The sequence below is a fragment of the Diabrotica virgifera genome, chromosome 6 (genome assembly GCF_917563875.1).
Source record: "Diabrotica virgifera virgifera chromosome 6, PGI_DIABVI_V3a".
Lineage (NCBI taxonomy): Eukaryota > Metazoa > Arthropoda > Insecta > Coleoptera > Chrysomelidae > Diabrotica > Diabrotica virgifera.
Window position 1 is genome coordinate 124,934,811 of NC_065448.1, and position 15,548 is coordinate 124,950,358.

Sequence of the window (15,548 nt, forward strand, 5' to 3'; positions counted from 1 at the left end):
ACATTTTGTTAAGCGTACTTTAAGAGCTAATGTTAAATCTTTGCTACATAGGACCTTTTTCATTTTTATAAAATTAGAACGTGCTTTTTCGATTCTGACTTTTATTTCTGCAGTGTAGTCATTATTTTCTGTTATAAGTGTTCCTAGGTAAGTGTACTTTTTTACTCTTTCGATCTGCTGGCCCTCTACTATCAATATTTTGTTAGTATTATGGTTGTTTTTACTAATTTTCATAAACTTCGTCTTTTTGATATTGAGAGAGAGTCCGTACTCCCTACTACACCTTACTATTTTACTCATGAGTCTTTGCAGGTCTTGTAAACTATCGGCTATTATTACTGTATCATCTGCATATCTGATGTTGTTAACTAAGACTCCATTTACTCTTTTGCCGACTGTTTCATCTTCCAGAGTTTCTCGCATTACCTCTTCAGAATAAGCGTTAAATAATGGAGGTGATAGTATGCAGCCTTGCCTGACTCCTCTCTTTATTTCCATTTCTTCAGATGTTTCTTTTTCAATTCTTACTATTGCTCGCTGATTCTAATAGAGGTGTGTTATTAGTCTTAAATCTCTTTCATCTAGGTTTTTATTTTTTAGGATTTCCATGAGTCGATCATATTTTACTTTATCAAACGCCTTATTGTAGTCTATAAAACAGACGTAAAGAGGATGGTTAACATCCAAACATCTCTGTGTCAGCACGTTGAAGGAGAATAATGCCTCTCTGGTACCCATACCATTGCGGAACCCATATTGAGTGTCACTAATATCCAGCTCCAGTTTAGAGTGTATTCTGGCGTGGATAATTTTCAATAGAATTTTCAAGGTATGTGACATTAAGCTTATGGTTCGGTAGTCACTGCATTCTTTTGCATTCACCTTCTTTGGCAAACACACAAAGGCTGATGTCAACATTTCTCTAGGGATGATTCCTGTAGTATAGATAGCGTTGAACAGTTCTACTATTATGTCCAGGTTTTTCTCGTTGACCAACTTTATCAGCTCGCTAGGAAATTCATCTGGACCAGCAGATTTATTGGTTTTCATAGAGTTTATTGCCTGACTAACCTCTGATTTAGTTATGTCTGGGCCTACATCTCCCGTTTGGCTATCTACGGACGTACTAGCTTCTTTCTGGTCATGAAATAGTTCCTCGATATACTCTTTCCATCGTCGTAGTCTTCGTTTTGTCTCCATTATAATATTTCCATTTTTGTCGAGCAATATATTCGAGGTTCTTCTATTTCCTATTCCGGCTAGTTCTTTGACTTTTTTATGTAGGTTGAAGTTGTCATATGTGTTTTGCAGTTCTTCTATTTCTTTACATTTTTCAGAGAAGTAGGTTTAAAAATGAATAACCATTTTCAATTTCGTTGCAAAACGAAAATACAGCCGAAACATATTCCAGTCCAATCAGAGAGTGCTGCAAGCACCTCTACCGGTTTCGAAACTTATTAGTCTCTCATCAGGAGGCACATATGCTGCTCTCCCTGATCCAACCAACACAAACCCCAGCGTGCAGTCCCGAATTGCAACGAACGAAATGGCATAGATGCCCTAGCGGCAACTGCTAGCAAAAGACTAAGTTTTCACTCTAATGGCATATAACATATCCCACCAGAATGAAAACAATGGGAACCTTCTCTGGTTACACCTCCGAGGCTTCTACAATTTGCAAGCCATACGGATGCTGAGACTAAGGAAGATGAGGGAATTCTACAATTTACAATTCACGTCACATCTGCTCAGCGCGGTAAAGTTCCAACGAGACTGGTTCCCTTCATACTCCACACAGAGTAAATGTAAATCAAAAATGAATAACCATTTTCAATTTCGTTGCAAAACGAAAATACAGCCGAACCATATTCCAGTCCAATCAGAGAGTGCTGCAAGCACCTCTACCGGTTTCGAAACTTATTAGTCAGCATTCGAAACTTATTAGTCAACTCATCTTCCTTAGTCTCATCATCCGTATGGCTTGCAAATTGTAGAAGCCTCGGAGGTGTAACCAGAGAAGGTTCCCATTGTTTTCATTCTGGTGGGATATGTTATATGCCATTAGAGTGAAAACTTAGTCTTTTGCTAGCAGTTGCCGCTAGGGCATCTATGCCATTTCGTTCGTTGCAATTCGGGACTGCACGCTGGGGTTTGTTTTGGTTGGATCAGGGAGAGCAGCATATGTGCCTCCTGATGAGAGACTAATAAGTTTCGAAACCGGTAGAGGTGCTTGCAGCACTCTCTGATTGGACTGGAATATGGTTCGGCTGTATTTTCGTTTTGCAACGAAATTGAAAATGGTTATTCATTTTTGATTTACATTTACTCTGTGTGGAGTATGAAGGGAACCAGTCTCGTTGGAACTTTACCGCGCTGAGCAGATGTGACGTGAATTGTAAATTGTAGAATTCCCTCATCTTCCTTAGTCTCAGCATCCGTATGGCTTGCAAATTGTAGAAGCCTCGGAGGTGTAACCAGAGAAGGTTCCCATTGTTTTCATTCTGGTGGGATATGTTATATGCCATTAGAGTGAAAACTTAGTCTTTTGCTAGCAGTTGCCGCTAGGGCATCTATGCCATTTCGTTCGTTGCAATTCGGGACTGCACGCTGGGGTTTGTTTTGGTTGGATCAGGGAGAGCAGCATATGTGCCTCCTGATGAGAGACTAATAAGTTTCGAAACCGGTAGAGGTACTTGCAGCACTCTCTGATTGGACTGGAATATGGTTCGGCTGTATTTTCGTTTTGCAACGAAATTGAAAATGGTTATTCATTTTTGATTTACATTTACTCTGTGTGGAGTATGAAGGGAACCAGTCTCGTTGGAACTTTACCGCGCTGAGCAGATGTGACGTGAATTGTAAATTGTAGAATTCCCTCATCTTCCTTAGTCTCAGCATCCGTATGGCTTGCAAATTGTAGAAGCCTCGGAGGTGTAACCAGAGAAGGTTCCCATTGTTTTCATTCTGGTGGGATATGTTATATGCCATTAGAGTGAAAACTTAGTCTTTTGCTAGCAGTTGCCGCTAGGGCATCTATGCCATTTCGTTCGTTGCAATTCGGGACTGCACGCTGGGGTTTGTGTTGGTTGGATCAGGGAGAGCAGCATATGTGCCTCCTGATGAGAGACTAATAAGTTTCGAAACCGGTAGAGGTGCTTGCAGCACTCTCTGATTGGACTGGAATATGGTTCGGCTGTATTTTCGTTTTGCAACGAAATTGAAAATGGTTATTCATTTTTGATTTACATTTACTCTGTGTGGAGTATGAAGGGAACCAGTCTCGTTGGAACTTTACCGCGCTGAGCAGATGTGACGTGAATTGTAAATTGTAGAATTCCCTCATCTTCCTTAGTCTCAGCATCCGTATGGCTTGCAAATTGTAGAAGCCTCGGAGGTGTAACCAGAGAAGGTTCCCATTGTTTTCATTCTGGTGGGATATGTTATATGCCATTAGAGTGAAAACTTAGTCTTTAGAAGTAGGTTTCTTTAGCCTCCCTAATTTTTCTTCTTAATTGGTTTTGAAGCTGTTTATAGCGGGTCTTATTAATGGTTTTGTTTTTTCTTCTTTCATTCATCAACTCTAGAATTTCCTCCGTCATCCATTCTTCTTCCTTACATTTGGTTGTAGTAAGTACTTTCTTACTTGGTTCTAATATAGAGGTTTTGAAGAATTGCCACTGCTGTTCTACGTTGCAATTATTTCCTGGGTTTCTGTCTAGATTTGTGTTGATTTCGTGTTTCAGATTTTCTTTTGCTTCTTCTGACTTTAGTTTCTGTATGCTAAGTTTATTGTTGTTGCGGCTTTTTTGCGTCTTTTTTAGTTGAAGTTGAAACCTAGCAATAAGAAGACTGTGATCAGAGGATACGTCTGCACCTGTATATGCCTTTACTGCCTGAATTGAGTTTCGATATCTGTGCTTTATTAGGATGTAGTCAATCTTTGTCACCTGGTGATTTCCATGTATACAGGCGTCGCTTAGGTAATTTAAAGAATGTATTTGCGGCTATAACATTATGCTCCTGGCAAAATTCTATTAGGCGATCTCCTCTGTCGTTTCGTTCGCCAAGCCCATATGATCCTACATTAGGGTAGCTTATTCCTTCGCCAATTTTTGCGTTGGCGAAAAACTCATAGATTACATATTATCATTTAATTTCTATCCATTCAATAGATCGGTGAAGGTCGTTGTTATATCGGATCTTATACGAAATACTAAAAAATGAGATCCTCGATATGATTACCGGTACTCAAATACAAAAGTAATCATAGTAATCAAAATATCCTACTAATACAAAATATATACTGAGAAATGCGATTCTCCATAATATGATTACCGGTACTCAAATACAAAAGTATTTATAAAAGTAATCAAAATAATCAAAGTAACGAATACTACTGTAAATGATTACTTTATACAAAAGTAACGATTTGTAACGATTACTCGAAAGTAACTATAATCAACATCACTATCTTACACCACTCCTAAGAAAAATTAACAAATTTTCTATTAGTATTCTCGTAAATGTAAACTGATTAGAAATTAAATATAAAAACCAATGATATTCTAAGTTTAAATTAATAATAACCTAGGAATGCTATAAACGTGATATAAATAAGAAAATATCTAATAGAAACTAAAGCCTAATGGTTTGTTTTTATCGTATTCTTTTTCACTTCCAATAACACACCGTTGCACCGGGCCATATGCTTTTCTCAGTATCTTTCTCTCGAATGTCCTGAGTTGGGCTTCATCTTTTTTGTCATTACCCAGGTTTCACATCCATAGGTTACTACGGACCTAATCAATGTTCTACAGGTTTTTTTGGTTCTTATGTCTAATAATTTCGATATCATCAATGTATTATTAGCATAGTGTGCATTATTCCCACGGGAATACGTGCAATAATGTAGCTACTTACGGAATTCTCCTGATTGATTTCTGCACCTACATAATATGTGAAGGCATCCACATGTTCAATGTTATAGTTGAATATAGCGATAATATTTTCATTGTCAGGTGTTCTATTGACGGTCATATACTTCGTTTTTTGTTTCGTTTGTTTCGTTTATTTTAAGTGCTTTATAACCCCGCTATTATAATAACCCTATACTAACCCCTTATACATAAAAAAAAAATAAAATTGTGTCCTCGGAAAAATGCAACCCTAATTGTAAAATTATACAGATGACTTAAAATGTCAGAAGAGATCCAAACCTTTGTTTTGACACACTTTTATTCAAAAATAATATAAAATGCATACAGAAAACTTTTTGTTATCCATTTCTAACTGAAATGTTTTCAAATATTCGTAAGAATATAAGTCTTGAAGATAATATTATAAACGATTTTAGCTTTTCTATTATCTACAATCAAGTAAACATATTACGTCTATGAAATAACCAAAATATGTTGAATTTTCACTTGTGCAAAAATAATATTATCAAAGCATTTGATTACATAATTACAATATGAAATGAGGCGGTAAGCAAACTGACATTGCTACTCATTTGTAGATATGACTTCGTCCAGTGATAAAGTGTTAAATAGTTCCATCAAGATCTATTTTCGGCAAATTTTAGCTGCTGTAACAGGTTGGTAATGCCGAATGTAATGTTATTGCACATTTTTTTATATTGATTGTACAGTTAGATATATCACAATATTCATTGTACTTACATAAATTTTGTACATTTTTTCATTAAAGAGACTTCTTTGTCAGAGCTATAACTTGGAAACTTAAACTCTGAAAAAATTCTGTAGCAATGGGCAATTTATATTGAATTTCTCGAATATTTTTTGGATTAACTAAAACAATTTCTCGATTAACATGTTAACTAAATTAAACTTATTTAGGTAGTCTCTTGGCCCCTTATTTCAGGTTATTATTTAATTTTTTAGCTTTCAAAATTTTCACTCCCTAGATTTTTCTTCACGTTTTTTTGTTTACTTTTTTATTTACATATTAATAATTTTCCTCATGTTTTTTTATGAAATGTGATCTAATATCGAATTCTTCTCATACATTTTTTTCTTTGATAGTAGAAATTTTCCGACTGTGACACATTTTTCAATTAATATTTAAAATTCTTGTTTTTTTATAAAATATTATAATAAATAGATATATATTTTATTTATTATATACGATTATAGTTTACTCATATTTTTTTATTTTATCAATAAGTATATATAATAAGAAACATAGTTTTTATTTTTAATGCTATTTGCCATTTTATTTTGGAATAAGCCACAATTTTAATTTGAAATTAATTACCTATATTGGACATTTCGACTTCTACTTCAGAAATCGGTATTAAAATACAAAATAGAATCCCTTATTCTAAAAGAGGCTTTAACATTTATATGATTATCACTTGCTTACTTAAACTGCAAAATATCACTTGCATATAAAAAGGTCAATAAAAGAAATTAGTATTTCTTTAGCATTTCTGAAAAATATCGTAAAAGAGTTGCAGGTTTTGTATTTTAATAATGATTTCCGAAGTGGAAATCGAAACGTTAAATAAACTTATTGTCAAAGTAAAATTGTGGTTAATTCCAACTAAAATATTAAATTAAGATGCCACAAGAAAATAGGTTTAGAACACATTGATATTATCAACCTCTGCAACGAATAACATTGTAACTGCTGTTAAAATATTCTCCAGAAAAAATAAAAAAATGCCGATTTCTTTGATTTTCCTTTTTAAATCCATGTGACATTTTTGCATTGTAAGTAAGCAAGTAATTATGTAAATGGCAAACTTCTCTTTTAGAATAAGGCTTACTATTTTTGATTAGAGGATAGCTTTTTGAACTGTGTCAGTTTTTGATATGAATATAAAATGTTTCACCAAATAATATTGTAATTACATTTACCATATTCTTATCGGAAAAGTTACTATGTATTGCAAATTATTGCTCGTGGAAGGTTAAGGTATAATAACAGTAGATTGTTTTTAAACTGCAAGTTTTATTACAAATTACAAAATAAATAAAGATTCGAATTAAATTTAAAAGTGAACATCTTTTTTTGTATAGACATGAATCTGTCTGTTTTTTCAATGTGCCTCCAGTAGGTTGTCATTCCATCGTTTTCGTGATCTATACACTGATCGTCTCCTATTGGAGAACCGCCTCTCGCGTTTTTACTACTCTATTTGTTGTCAGTCGGCTTATGTGGTCATTCCATTCTACTCTTCTGTTTCTTACCCAGTTATTAATATTCTCCATCTTATATCTCCATCGTATATCTGTACTTCTAGCTCTGTCCCATAGTGTCTTTCCATCGATTTTTAGAAGTGTTTTCATCTCCGTCTTTTCGAGCAATATTTTTGTCCTCTCTGTGTCAGGCCGTGTTTCTGCCGTGTATGTCATTTTTGGTCTGAATGCTGGTTTGTAAATTCTGCCTTTCATTTCTTGTCCGATATTTTAGTTCTCCATATTGTGTCATTCAGGCAACCTGCGGCTCTGTTTGCTCTATTCACTTGATCTTCCACTTGTGTTTCAAGTTTTCCGTAGCTAGATAGTGTGACGCCTAGATATTTAAACTCCATCACTTGTTCTATTATCTAACCCTCCAGCTCCAATTTACATCTTATTGGACTTGCTGTTATAACCATGCATTTTGTCTTCTTTAGGGAAATTAACCTGTTAAATTTTCTGGCTGTTATATTAAATTGGTGCAGCATACGTTGTAAATTATCTTCAATTTGAGACATTGGTATAGCATCGTCTGCATAACAGATTATTTTAAGTTTTTCTCCCATTTGGTATCCTTTCTTAGTTCTCACTAATTTTTGTTATTTCATCCATGGTCATGCTGAACAACAAAGGTGTCAGGGAATCTCCCTGTCCTATCCCATTGCCATCTTCAGTTGGGTCAGTTAGTACATCTTCTACTTTTACTTTTATTGTGTTGTTCTGGAAGATGTTTTCGATCGTTTTAATTATTCCTAGAGGTGCATCTTTTGAGTATAACAAATGGATAAATCCTTTAATTATTTGACCCTGTTAAATGCTTTCTTAAGGTCCACAAAAAATAAAAATATGCCGGTTTGTTGTATTCTACTGATTTCTCTTGACCTTGCCTCATTTTAAATATAGCATCGGTGCATGATTTTCCCGCCCTAAAACCTTGCTTGCTGTTCTTCTGCTAATGCTATAATTTCATTTAGTTTGTTATCACTTTTGTTGTTAATAATTAAAATACTAACTTATTAAACACAACATTAAAATTATTTTAAATAATACTGTGTTTAATAATAAGTTAAATACTCTGTAATTATCTGGGTCCGATTTGTCTCATTTTTTGAAGAGAGGTATTAGGATGCTTGGTCTCCATTCTTTTGGTATTTTGCTTTGTTCTATTTTTTCACCATGGTCCAGACAATTTTTTTATTTTCTTTATTTACAAACCAAAATATAAAATGTCATTAAGGCCATTGGTACATAATTCGCAAATATTTTACGGCTATCCTTATTTTTCTGTCTTTAAACGGCAAATTACGTGTAGTAAAATTCACACTGTTATTGATATGTAAACATTACTAGAATGTCATTCTACTTGAAAATGTCTTGATTAACTTAAAGAGATGGCTTTTGAATGTTCTTGGATAACTGTTATTTGTATAATTGCAAATTATTAATTCAGTTAATAAACGTAATAATTTTTTCACTAACTATGTATTCAGTGATTGTAATAATTTATTTGTACAACAAAAACGAATACTTAATCGAGAAAAGAGGAAAAGTGCTTACATGATTTTTTAATAATATATTGTTACTATGGAACGCTTACAATTTTAAACATCTTTAACAACAAAATACTTGGATCACAGAATATATTATCCTGATGTATTCTCTGCTTGGATCTTCCACAAATAATACACAATAAATAACTTTTTATTAAGTTCACATCTTAAATCAATTATTTATCAAATACACTACAAGTATACCAATATTATTTAATCAACAACTCAAAATATTCCCGATGCCATGTCAAATATTTAAAATTGTCACTGATTGTCAGTGTCTGCGTTGTAAGACAAAGATAGATTTGGAAAATATTACCACGGACATTGTGTTCATTTTTTTCGTATCCTGAAAAAACCAATAAATATTTTTGAAAAATTTAAAGGCAGAATGAAAGAATGAATATGAATATGAATACATGAATTATTACCGAGGGCCGAAAGTTCCTTAGAATAAATAAAAATTTTATTTTTAATCAGATATTTGAAATAAAAATCACACTAAATTTTCTCTTAGTTTTTCACCCCTGTAACTTATTAAAATAAACATTCTAGAAGTTCTCAGGGACTTTTGGCCCTCGCTAATAACGTAATCTTTCATTCTGCGTTTAAATTTTTCAAAAATACGTATTAGTTTTCTCAGGATTCGAAAAAAATTAATCCCCATTTGAATAGCATTGCAGCCGAAAATACGTACCCATCCTCTTATCTATTCTAAATGGGAAATAAGCCACAATTTAACTAAAAAATGATTTTATTAACGTTTCATTAATATTTTGCATTTTGACAACGACGTCCAACTTGGACGTCGAAACGTTAATAAAATCATTTTTAAGTTAAATTGTGGCTTATTTCCCATTTAGAATAGTTAATTACAAAATGCCACAAGGAAATAGCTTCAGAACAACATTACGAAAAGTTCATAATTTTTTTTAAAATCAAATGTATTTTCTTCATGCAATTCATTTACCAAATACGGTTTGATTACCTACTGTTGTTTTTGTACATATTACTAAGCTTATGCATTATTCGGGAACAAAATGTGTTTGGTTGTATTTACATTGCTCTATTAAGGCGTGCATGGAATCTCCATCATTTTGGGGATGTCTTACCTCAAATAATTATTGTTCGTTATGTATATAGCAAATTTTTAAACTGCAAAAGAATACATCGGATATATCATTCGGTTTTGGGTTTTATTTCTACACTTATCATTATCAAATATGAAGTTTTTTACCCTTTTGAAACTTTATTTGCAACGACAATATTCACTAATACTTATTTCATTATCTCTTTCCTTTTCTTTAGTTTCATCCCACTTACAGCAAAATCTTATTATTTTCAATGTCAAATATTGTACAGTTTTAAATGCATAATTTTTTTTTATAATAAAACATTCATCTGTTACATATTTCATCCTCACGTTTACCCTGACACTTTCAGTTTCCCACTTGACGTCTTGCAGTTTCTCCCAAGTAGAACTTTTTGCAGTCACAGCGTATTTTGTAGATGCAGTTTTTAGATCTTTCTTGTGTGTTGTCGTGTTCGGTTTGGACAGGATAAATCTCAAGGTGTTGGTAGTTTTGAAGGTTGTGATGTTGTAATTATTTCCTATCCTTTTCAATTTCTCTAATAAGCCCTTTATTATATGGTACCTATTTTTGTCATATTTGAATCTGATTTTATGAGTGTCTCTGGAGTGCTTGTGATGTTTTGTTGTCTCTTTTCTTCAATCTTGAAGAATTCATTGTTCATAAATTACAACCCGTATTCATATTTTGATAAAACCTTTGTTAGCAGGGTTTTTCTTCCTGGATTGCATTAATTATCATCAATATTGCAAAAATTAGAGCAGGGACGTCGGGCTCTATAATATAGAGATTTGATTATTCCTTTCTTGATATTTACGTTGTGGCAGGAGTGGCAATTTCAGGAGGTTTCAAGATGGCGCCGAACGATGCGCACGTGAAATTACTCCTCTCTGTAAATGATGAGAATTTTAAGGAAAAAGCATTCAAATGTTGCCAGAAAACTACTAACGTTATAGTGTGCATAAAATGTGGAAGTATTTTTCATTTATCTTGTTCATCAAGAAAAAAGCAGAAATGTATAAAGTTATGTGATACTAGAATTGTATGTGAGACATGTGAACAATCTGAAAATCCCAAAGGAAACTCAGTAAGTCATACTCAAGAGGTAAATGCACATATCCTACAGTTGGAAATTGATTTTCTAAAAACAATTTTAAGTGAAAAAGAGGAAAAATATAAAATTTTATTTGATAATAATCAATTGTTAAAAAGAACTAACGAGCTCCTTGAAGAAAAAGTAAAACAAAAAACTAAAGAACCTGAATTCAAGGTAATTAACGTTGACAAAAGAAAAAACTGGACTTCCCCTGGTAAAGATGATAAACAACTACAAAATGTTAATGACCTTACTAATAGTAAACAAACTGAATTAGTAGTGACTAAAATTCCTGCAGACGGAACGCTAGCGCGATCCTCAACATCGACAAACTTTGGAAATGAAGTGCCAAATGAAAAAAAATACATTACATCAAGACAAATGAGTGCCGCAATACAAGAAGCCAAAACTCAAACTGTTTTACATAATCTGTTGAACACTGAAAATAATGCTCCGGTTCTTTCAGAGTCTTCAAGCAACGGTGCGTGGACACAGGTAGCTCATAGAAAAAAGAGGAAGTTCTTAGTTGGAAGTACCGAGTCACCTTGCAACATTGAGGCTGTTCCACAAATGATCAACCTACATGTGACTCGCCTAAAGCCTGACACAAAACCGGAGCAATTAGAAAAGTTCCTGGAAAATCATTTAGATGGCGTAAAATGCGAAATCCATCAGTCCAAAAAACCTGACATATATGCATCCATGAAAGTGACCATTAGACGAGACTTAATTAAGAATGCATGGAAGCGAGAAATCTGGCCCAGCGGAGCATTAGTCTCGTTTTTCAAGATGAGGAGGACGCTGTCGCATTAGGTGGGTCCTCAAGCAATACAACTATTTCACGTATAGTAAATGACTTTAAATTGAAGTTAATCTCGGTTAATGTACAATGTTTAACAAACAAACTTTTAAATCTTGAGCTTTTTTCTAATGCTGAAAAACCTGACATTCTATGTATTCAGGAGCACTGGTGTAATGAGGATAATATTAATCTTATTTATATCCCAGGGTACACTTTAGTAACCCATTTTACTAGAAAAAATAAAATACATGGTGGAACTCTTATTTTATCTAAATCTGGGACAGACAAGTATGCAGTCTCAGTCGTTGATTGCCGTAAATTCTCTGAGGAAGAAAGCTTTGAATGTTGTGCTGTGACTATTTTAATCAGTAACTGTAAATTTCTAGTCATTAATGTGTACAGAACGCCTAACAGCAATCTAGATTCTTTTATAAATAATTGTTTTAATATTTTAGGTCATTTTCACAACCGTGTTGATAAAATTTATCTCTGTGGAGACTTTAATATCAACTACTTAATTCAGAGCAATGAAAAACTTCGATTAGATGATCTTTTTCAATCGTTTGGTTTGTCTCTTAATATCCCAAATATACCAACACGTATTTTCATGAATAACAATAAAGTAACAAAAACAAAAATTGACTACATTGCTACTAATAATATCACTATGAATCATACTTGTCAAGTCAATCAACCCAATATGGGTGACCATCTTGCCATTATTTTTGACATTGTTGTAGGTCGTAATCAGGATAGGATGGAATCTAATATAAAACAGCAGTGTTTTAGGTGTTTAAATGATAATAATTTAGACATCCTAAAACAAGACTTAATGAGGATTGGTTTTTGCGAGGTATACAATGAAAGTAATATTAATAACGCTTTTATCGAATTTATGGATACTTTAAACTTTGCTATTGCTTCAAACTGTCCCCTTAAAAGTAAAATAGGTAAGGACGTGCATAAAAGTAAAGGTTGGGTTGATCATGACATATATGCTAGGAGTAAACAATTAAAAAACCTATTTAATGAAGCTAAAAACTCTAATAATAGTAACATCTGGAATGAGTATAAAGCTACCAAGAAGGAATACAATAATCTTATTGCTGAAAAGAAAAGGGAATTCAATTATCTTCAAATTATAAGTAGTAATAATAAACAAAAAACTATGTGGAGTATAGTAAATAAAACTATAGGGAGAAAGCAAAGTACTAATAAAATTAAACTCAAAATTGAAGACAAACTAATATCAGATGATAAAAATTTAGCTCAATATTTTGCATGCCATTTCAATGACAGAAATAATGCACTAAAAAATAGGCTTGACAATAACCCTCAAAACTGTACTTTATCACATAGGTGGACTATAGACAGTTTTGTTTATTTTCCAGTAACATCTGATGAAGTTCTTGATATTATTTGTGATCTTAAAAATAAACATTCTTTTGGAAATGATGAATTAAACACAAGAATGATCAAACACATCAAGGATGTTATATCAGAACCGCTGGCATATTTAATTAACCTAGTATACAACACAGGTGAATTTCCTGAAAACCTAAAATTAAGTAAAATTGTTCCAGTATATAAAAAATCCGATCACACTTGTATTGATAATTATAGACCTATTTCTTTGTTAAATGTAATTTCAAAAATTTTTGAACGAGCTTACTACACTAGGATCATACAGTTTTTGGACAAAAATAATGCACTGTGTTCAGAACAGCATGGCTTTCGATCTGGAAGATCAACAGAGGGGGCTACTGAAGTATTTATGGAATCTGTCTATAGGCATCTTGATGATGGTCTTCTTGTAGTGGGTATCTTCTTTGATCTTTCCAGAGCATTCGACAGTCTTAAATTTGAATTTGTCCTTAACAAATTGTATGTCCACGGAATAAGAGGTAACATGTTAAATTTATTGAACTCATATCTTCTGGAGAGGAAATTCTATGTTGAATTAAACAAGGAAAGGTCAGACATCTTCAGTGTAGATGTAGGAGTGCCGCAGGGATCTGTGTTGGGACCACTGCTATTTCTTATTTTTGTCAATGACCTACCCGATCATATTACTCATGACCACATTGTAATGTACGCAGATGACTCATCTGTGATTGTATCAGCACATACATACGTAGAGCTTCAAAATAGAGTGTCAAGGGTTATCAGATTATTCCAAACATGGTGTACACAAAACTTGCTACAACTGAATATTGATAAAACATCGTATATACATTTTAGATGCAAACGAAATATGCCAGTTGTGTCTATTCCTGAAATTGTAAATATTCCAAACATAAAATTTTTAGGTGTATTCTTGGACCAGTTTATGAGTTGGGATGTTCACGTTGAATATGTTAATAAGAAACTAAATTGTTCATTCTATGCTTTAGTACAGTTGAAGAGAACACTCAGTATTAAAACTCTCATTAATGTATATTATTCTTTGGTTTATTGTCACCTTACTTATAATGTTACGTTATGGGGTAATTCCACAAAATCAGACACAGTGTTTATTAAACAGAAGAGAATTATTAGACTTATCTTCAATATTCCTTTTGGGCATACTTGTAAGCAAGTTTTCATTAATAACAATATCTTACCGTTGCCTTCCATATATGTCTTGAAATCCATATTGTATATTAAGCATAATTTACATTCATTCAAGAGAAATTCTGATTTACATGCATACTCAACTAGGAATGCCAATCAGTTTGTTACTGTTGGTCACAAACTATCCAAATTTGAGAAGTCCACAGATTATATGGGGGTCAGGCTATATAATCATCTTCCAAATGAAGTTAGATCTTTGCATCCGGTGAAATTCAAAAGAGTTGTGAAAAGTATACTATGTAAACATGCATTCTACAGTGTAGAAGAATACTTAGCAACTAGATTGCTGTTATGAGTTCTGTCTAATATTAATAATTTTCATATTTATCAATGTACATTATGTTAAATCTAAAATTTAAGTGTATGTATAGGTATTTGATTATGTGTCTGTGACTATATTGTGTTGTATATCTGACGTGTATATCCATCTTTATGATGGCAGCTGTAAAGCTATACCAATAAAGTATTCTATTCTATTCTATTCTATTTACGAGTCTGTTGATGTGGGTTGGCTTTCTGTAGAGTCTAGTTCTGTGGTTGCATCCTGTATCTTGTTTTGTGATTATTACATCCGGAAAGTGTATTATTGTTTTCATAGGCGTAGCGTGACCTAATAATTTGGGGGGGGGGCACGGGGTCTACGGGGGGGGGGGGGGAGTGGTGGTCCCGTGGAAACTTTTTTGAAAACTACCACTTAAGAACTAAAGTAAAGTATATGTGTATTTTTGTTAAACATTGGTTTTAATCAATTTTTACTATATTGATGGATTGTAGAAAGACTCAATTTCAAAATATACAAGTTTATTCTATTCTAGACATAACTGCATGGACATTTATAACACAAAAACAAATTTGTGTACAAGACAAAGTTTTAAGGTGAACAGAACTACAGTAATGGTTTTCAACGAACCAATTTTCGTTAGTTCTAATGAAGCATTAGCCTCCTATCGGCTAGATTTGAAAATCTGTCAACTAACAGATCTAGTTTTTTATCTTTCATGTATTCAGACGTCAATTCTTGCTCAATAGACATCAGGGCAAGCCCACTTAAGCGGTCTTCTGTCATGGTGCTTCGAAGAAATGTCTTTAGCCTTCGTAGTGTAGAAAACGATCTTTCTGCGCTTGCTGTTGTGATAGGCCACGAAAGTGATATTTCTAGTAGCTGCCAAACATCTGGTGCACTGGCTTGAAGAT

The 15,548-nt window shown here is 33.3% G+C and overlaps 1 protein-coding gene across 1 annotated transcript in view; it reads left to right on the forward strand.

Moving 5' to 3' along the window:
- The first annotated feature begins 5,429 nt into the window (after nt 1–5,429).
- LOC114336488 (facilitated trehalose transporter Tret1) overlaps nt 5,430–15,548 on the forward strand; it is an 82,103-nt gene continuing 71,984 nt past the window's right edge. Inside the window, exon 1 of the mRNA XM_028286863.2 lies at nt 5,430–5,593. Within this exon, the coding sequence (XP_028142664.1) occupies nt 5,518–5,593 (76 nt within the window). The 5' untranslated portion in view covers nt 5,430–5,517. The remainder of the gene's footprint in view (nt 5,594–15,548) is intronic.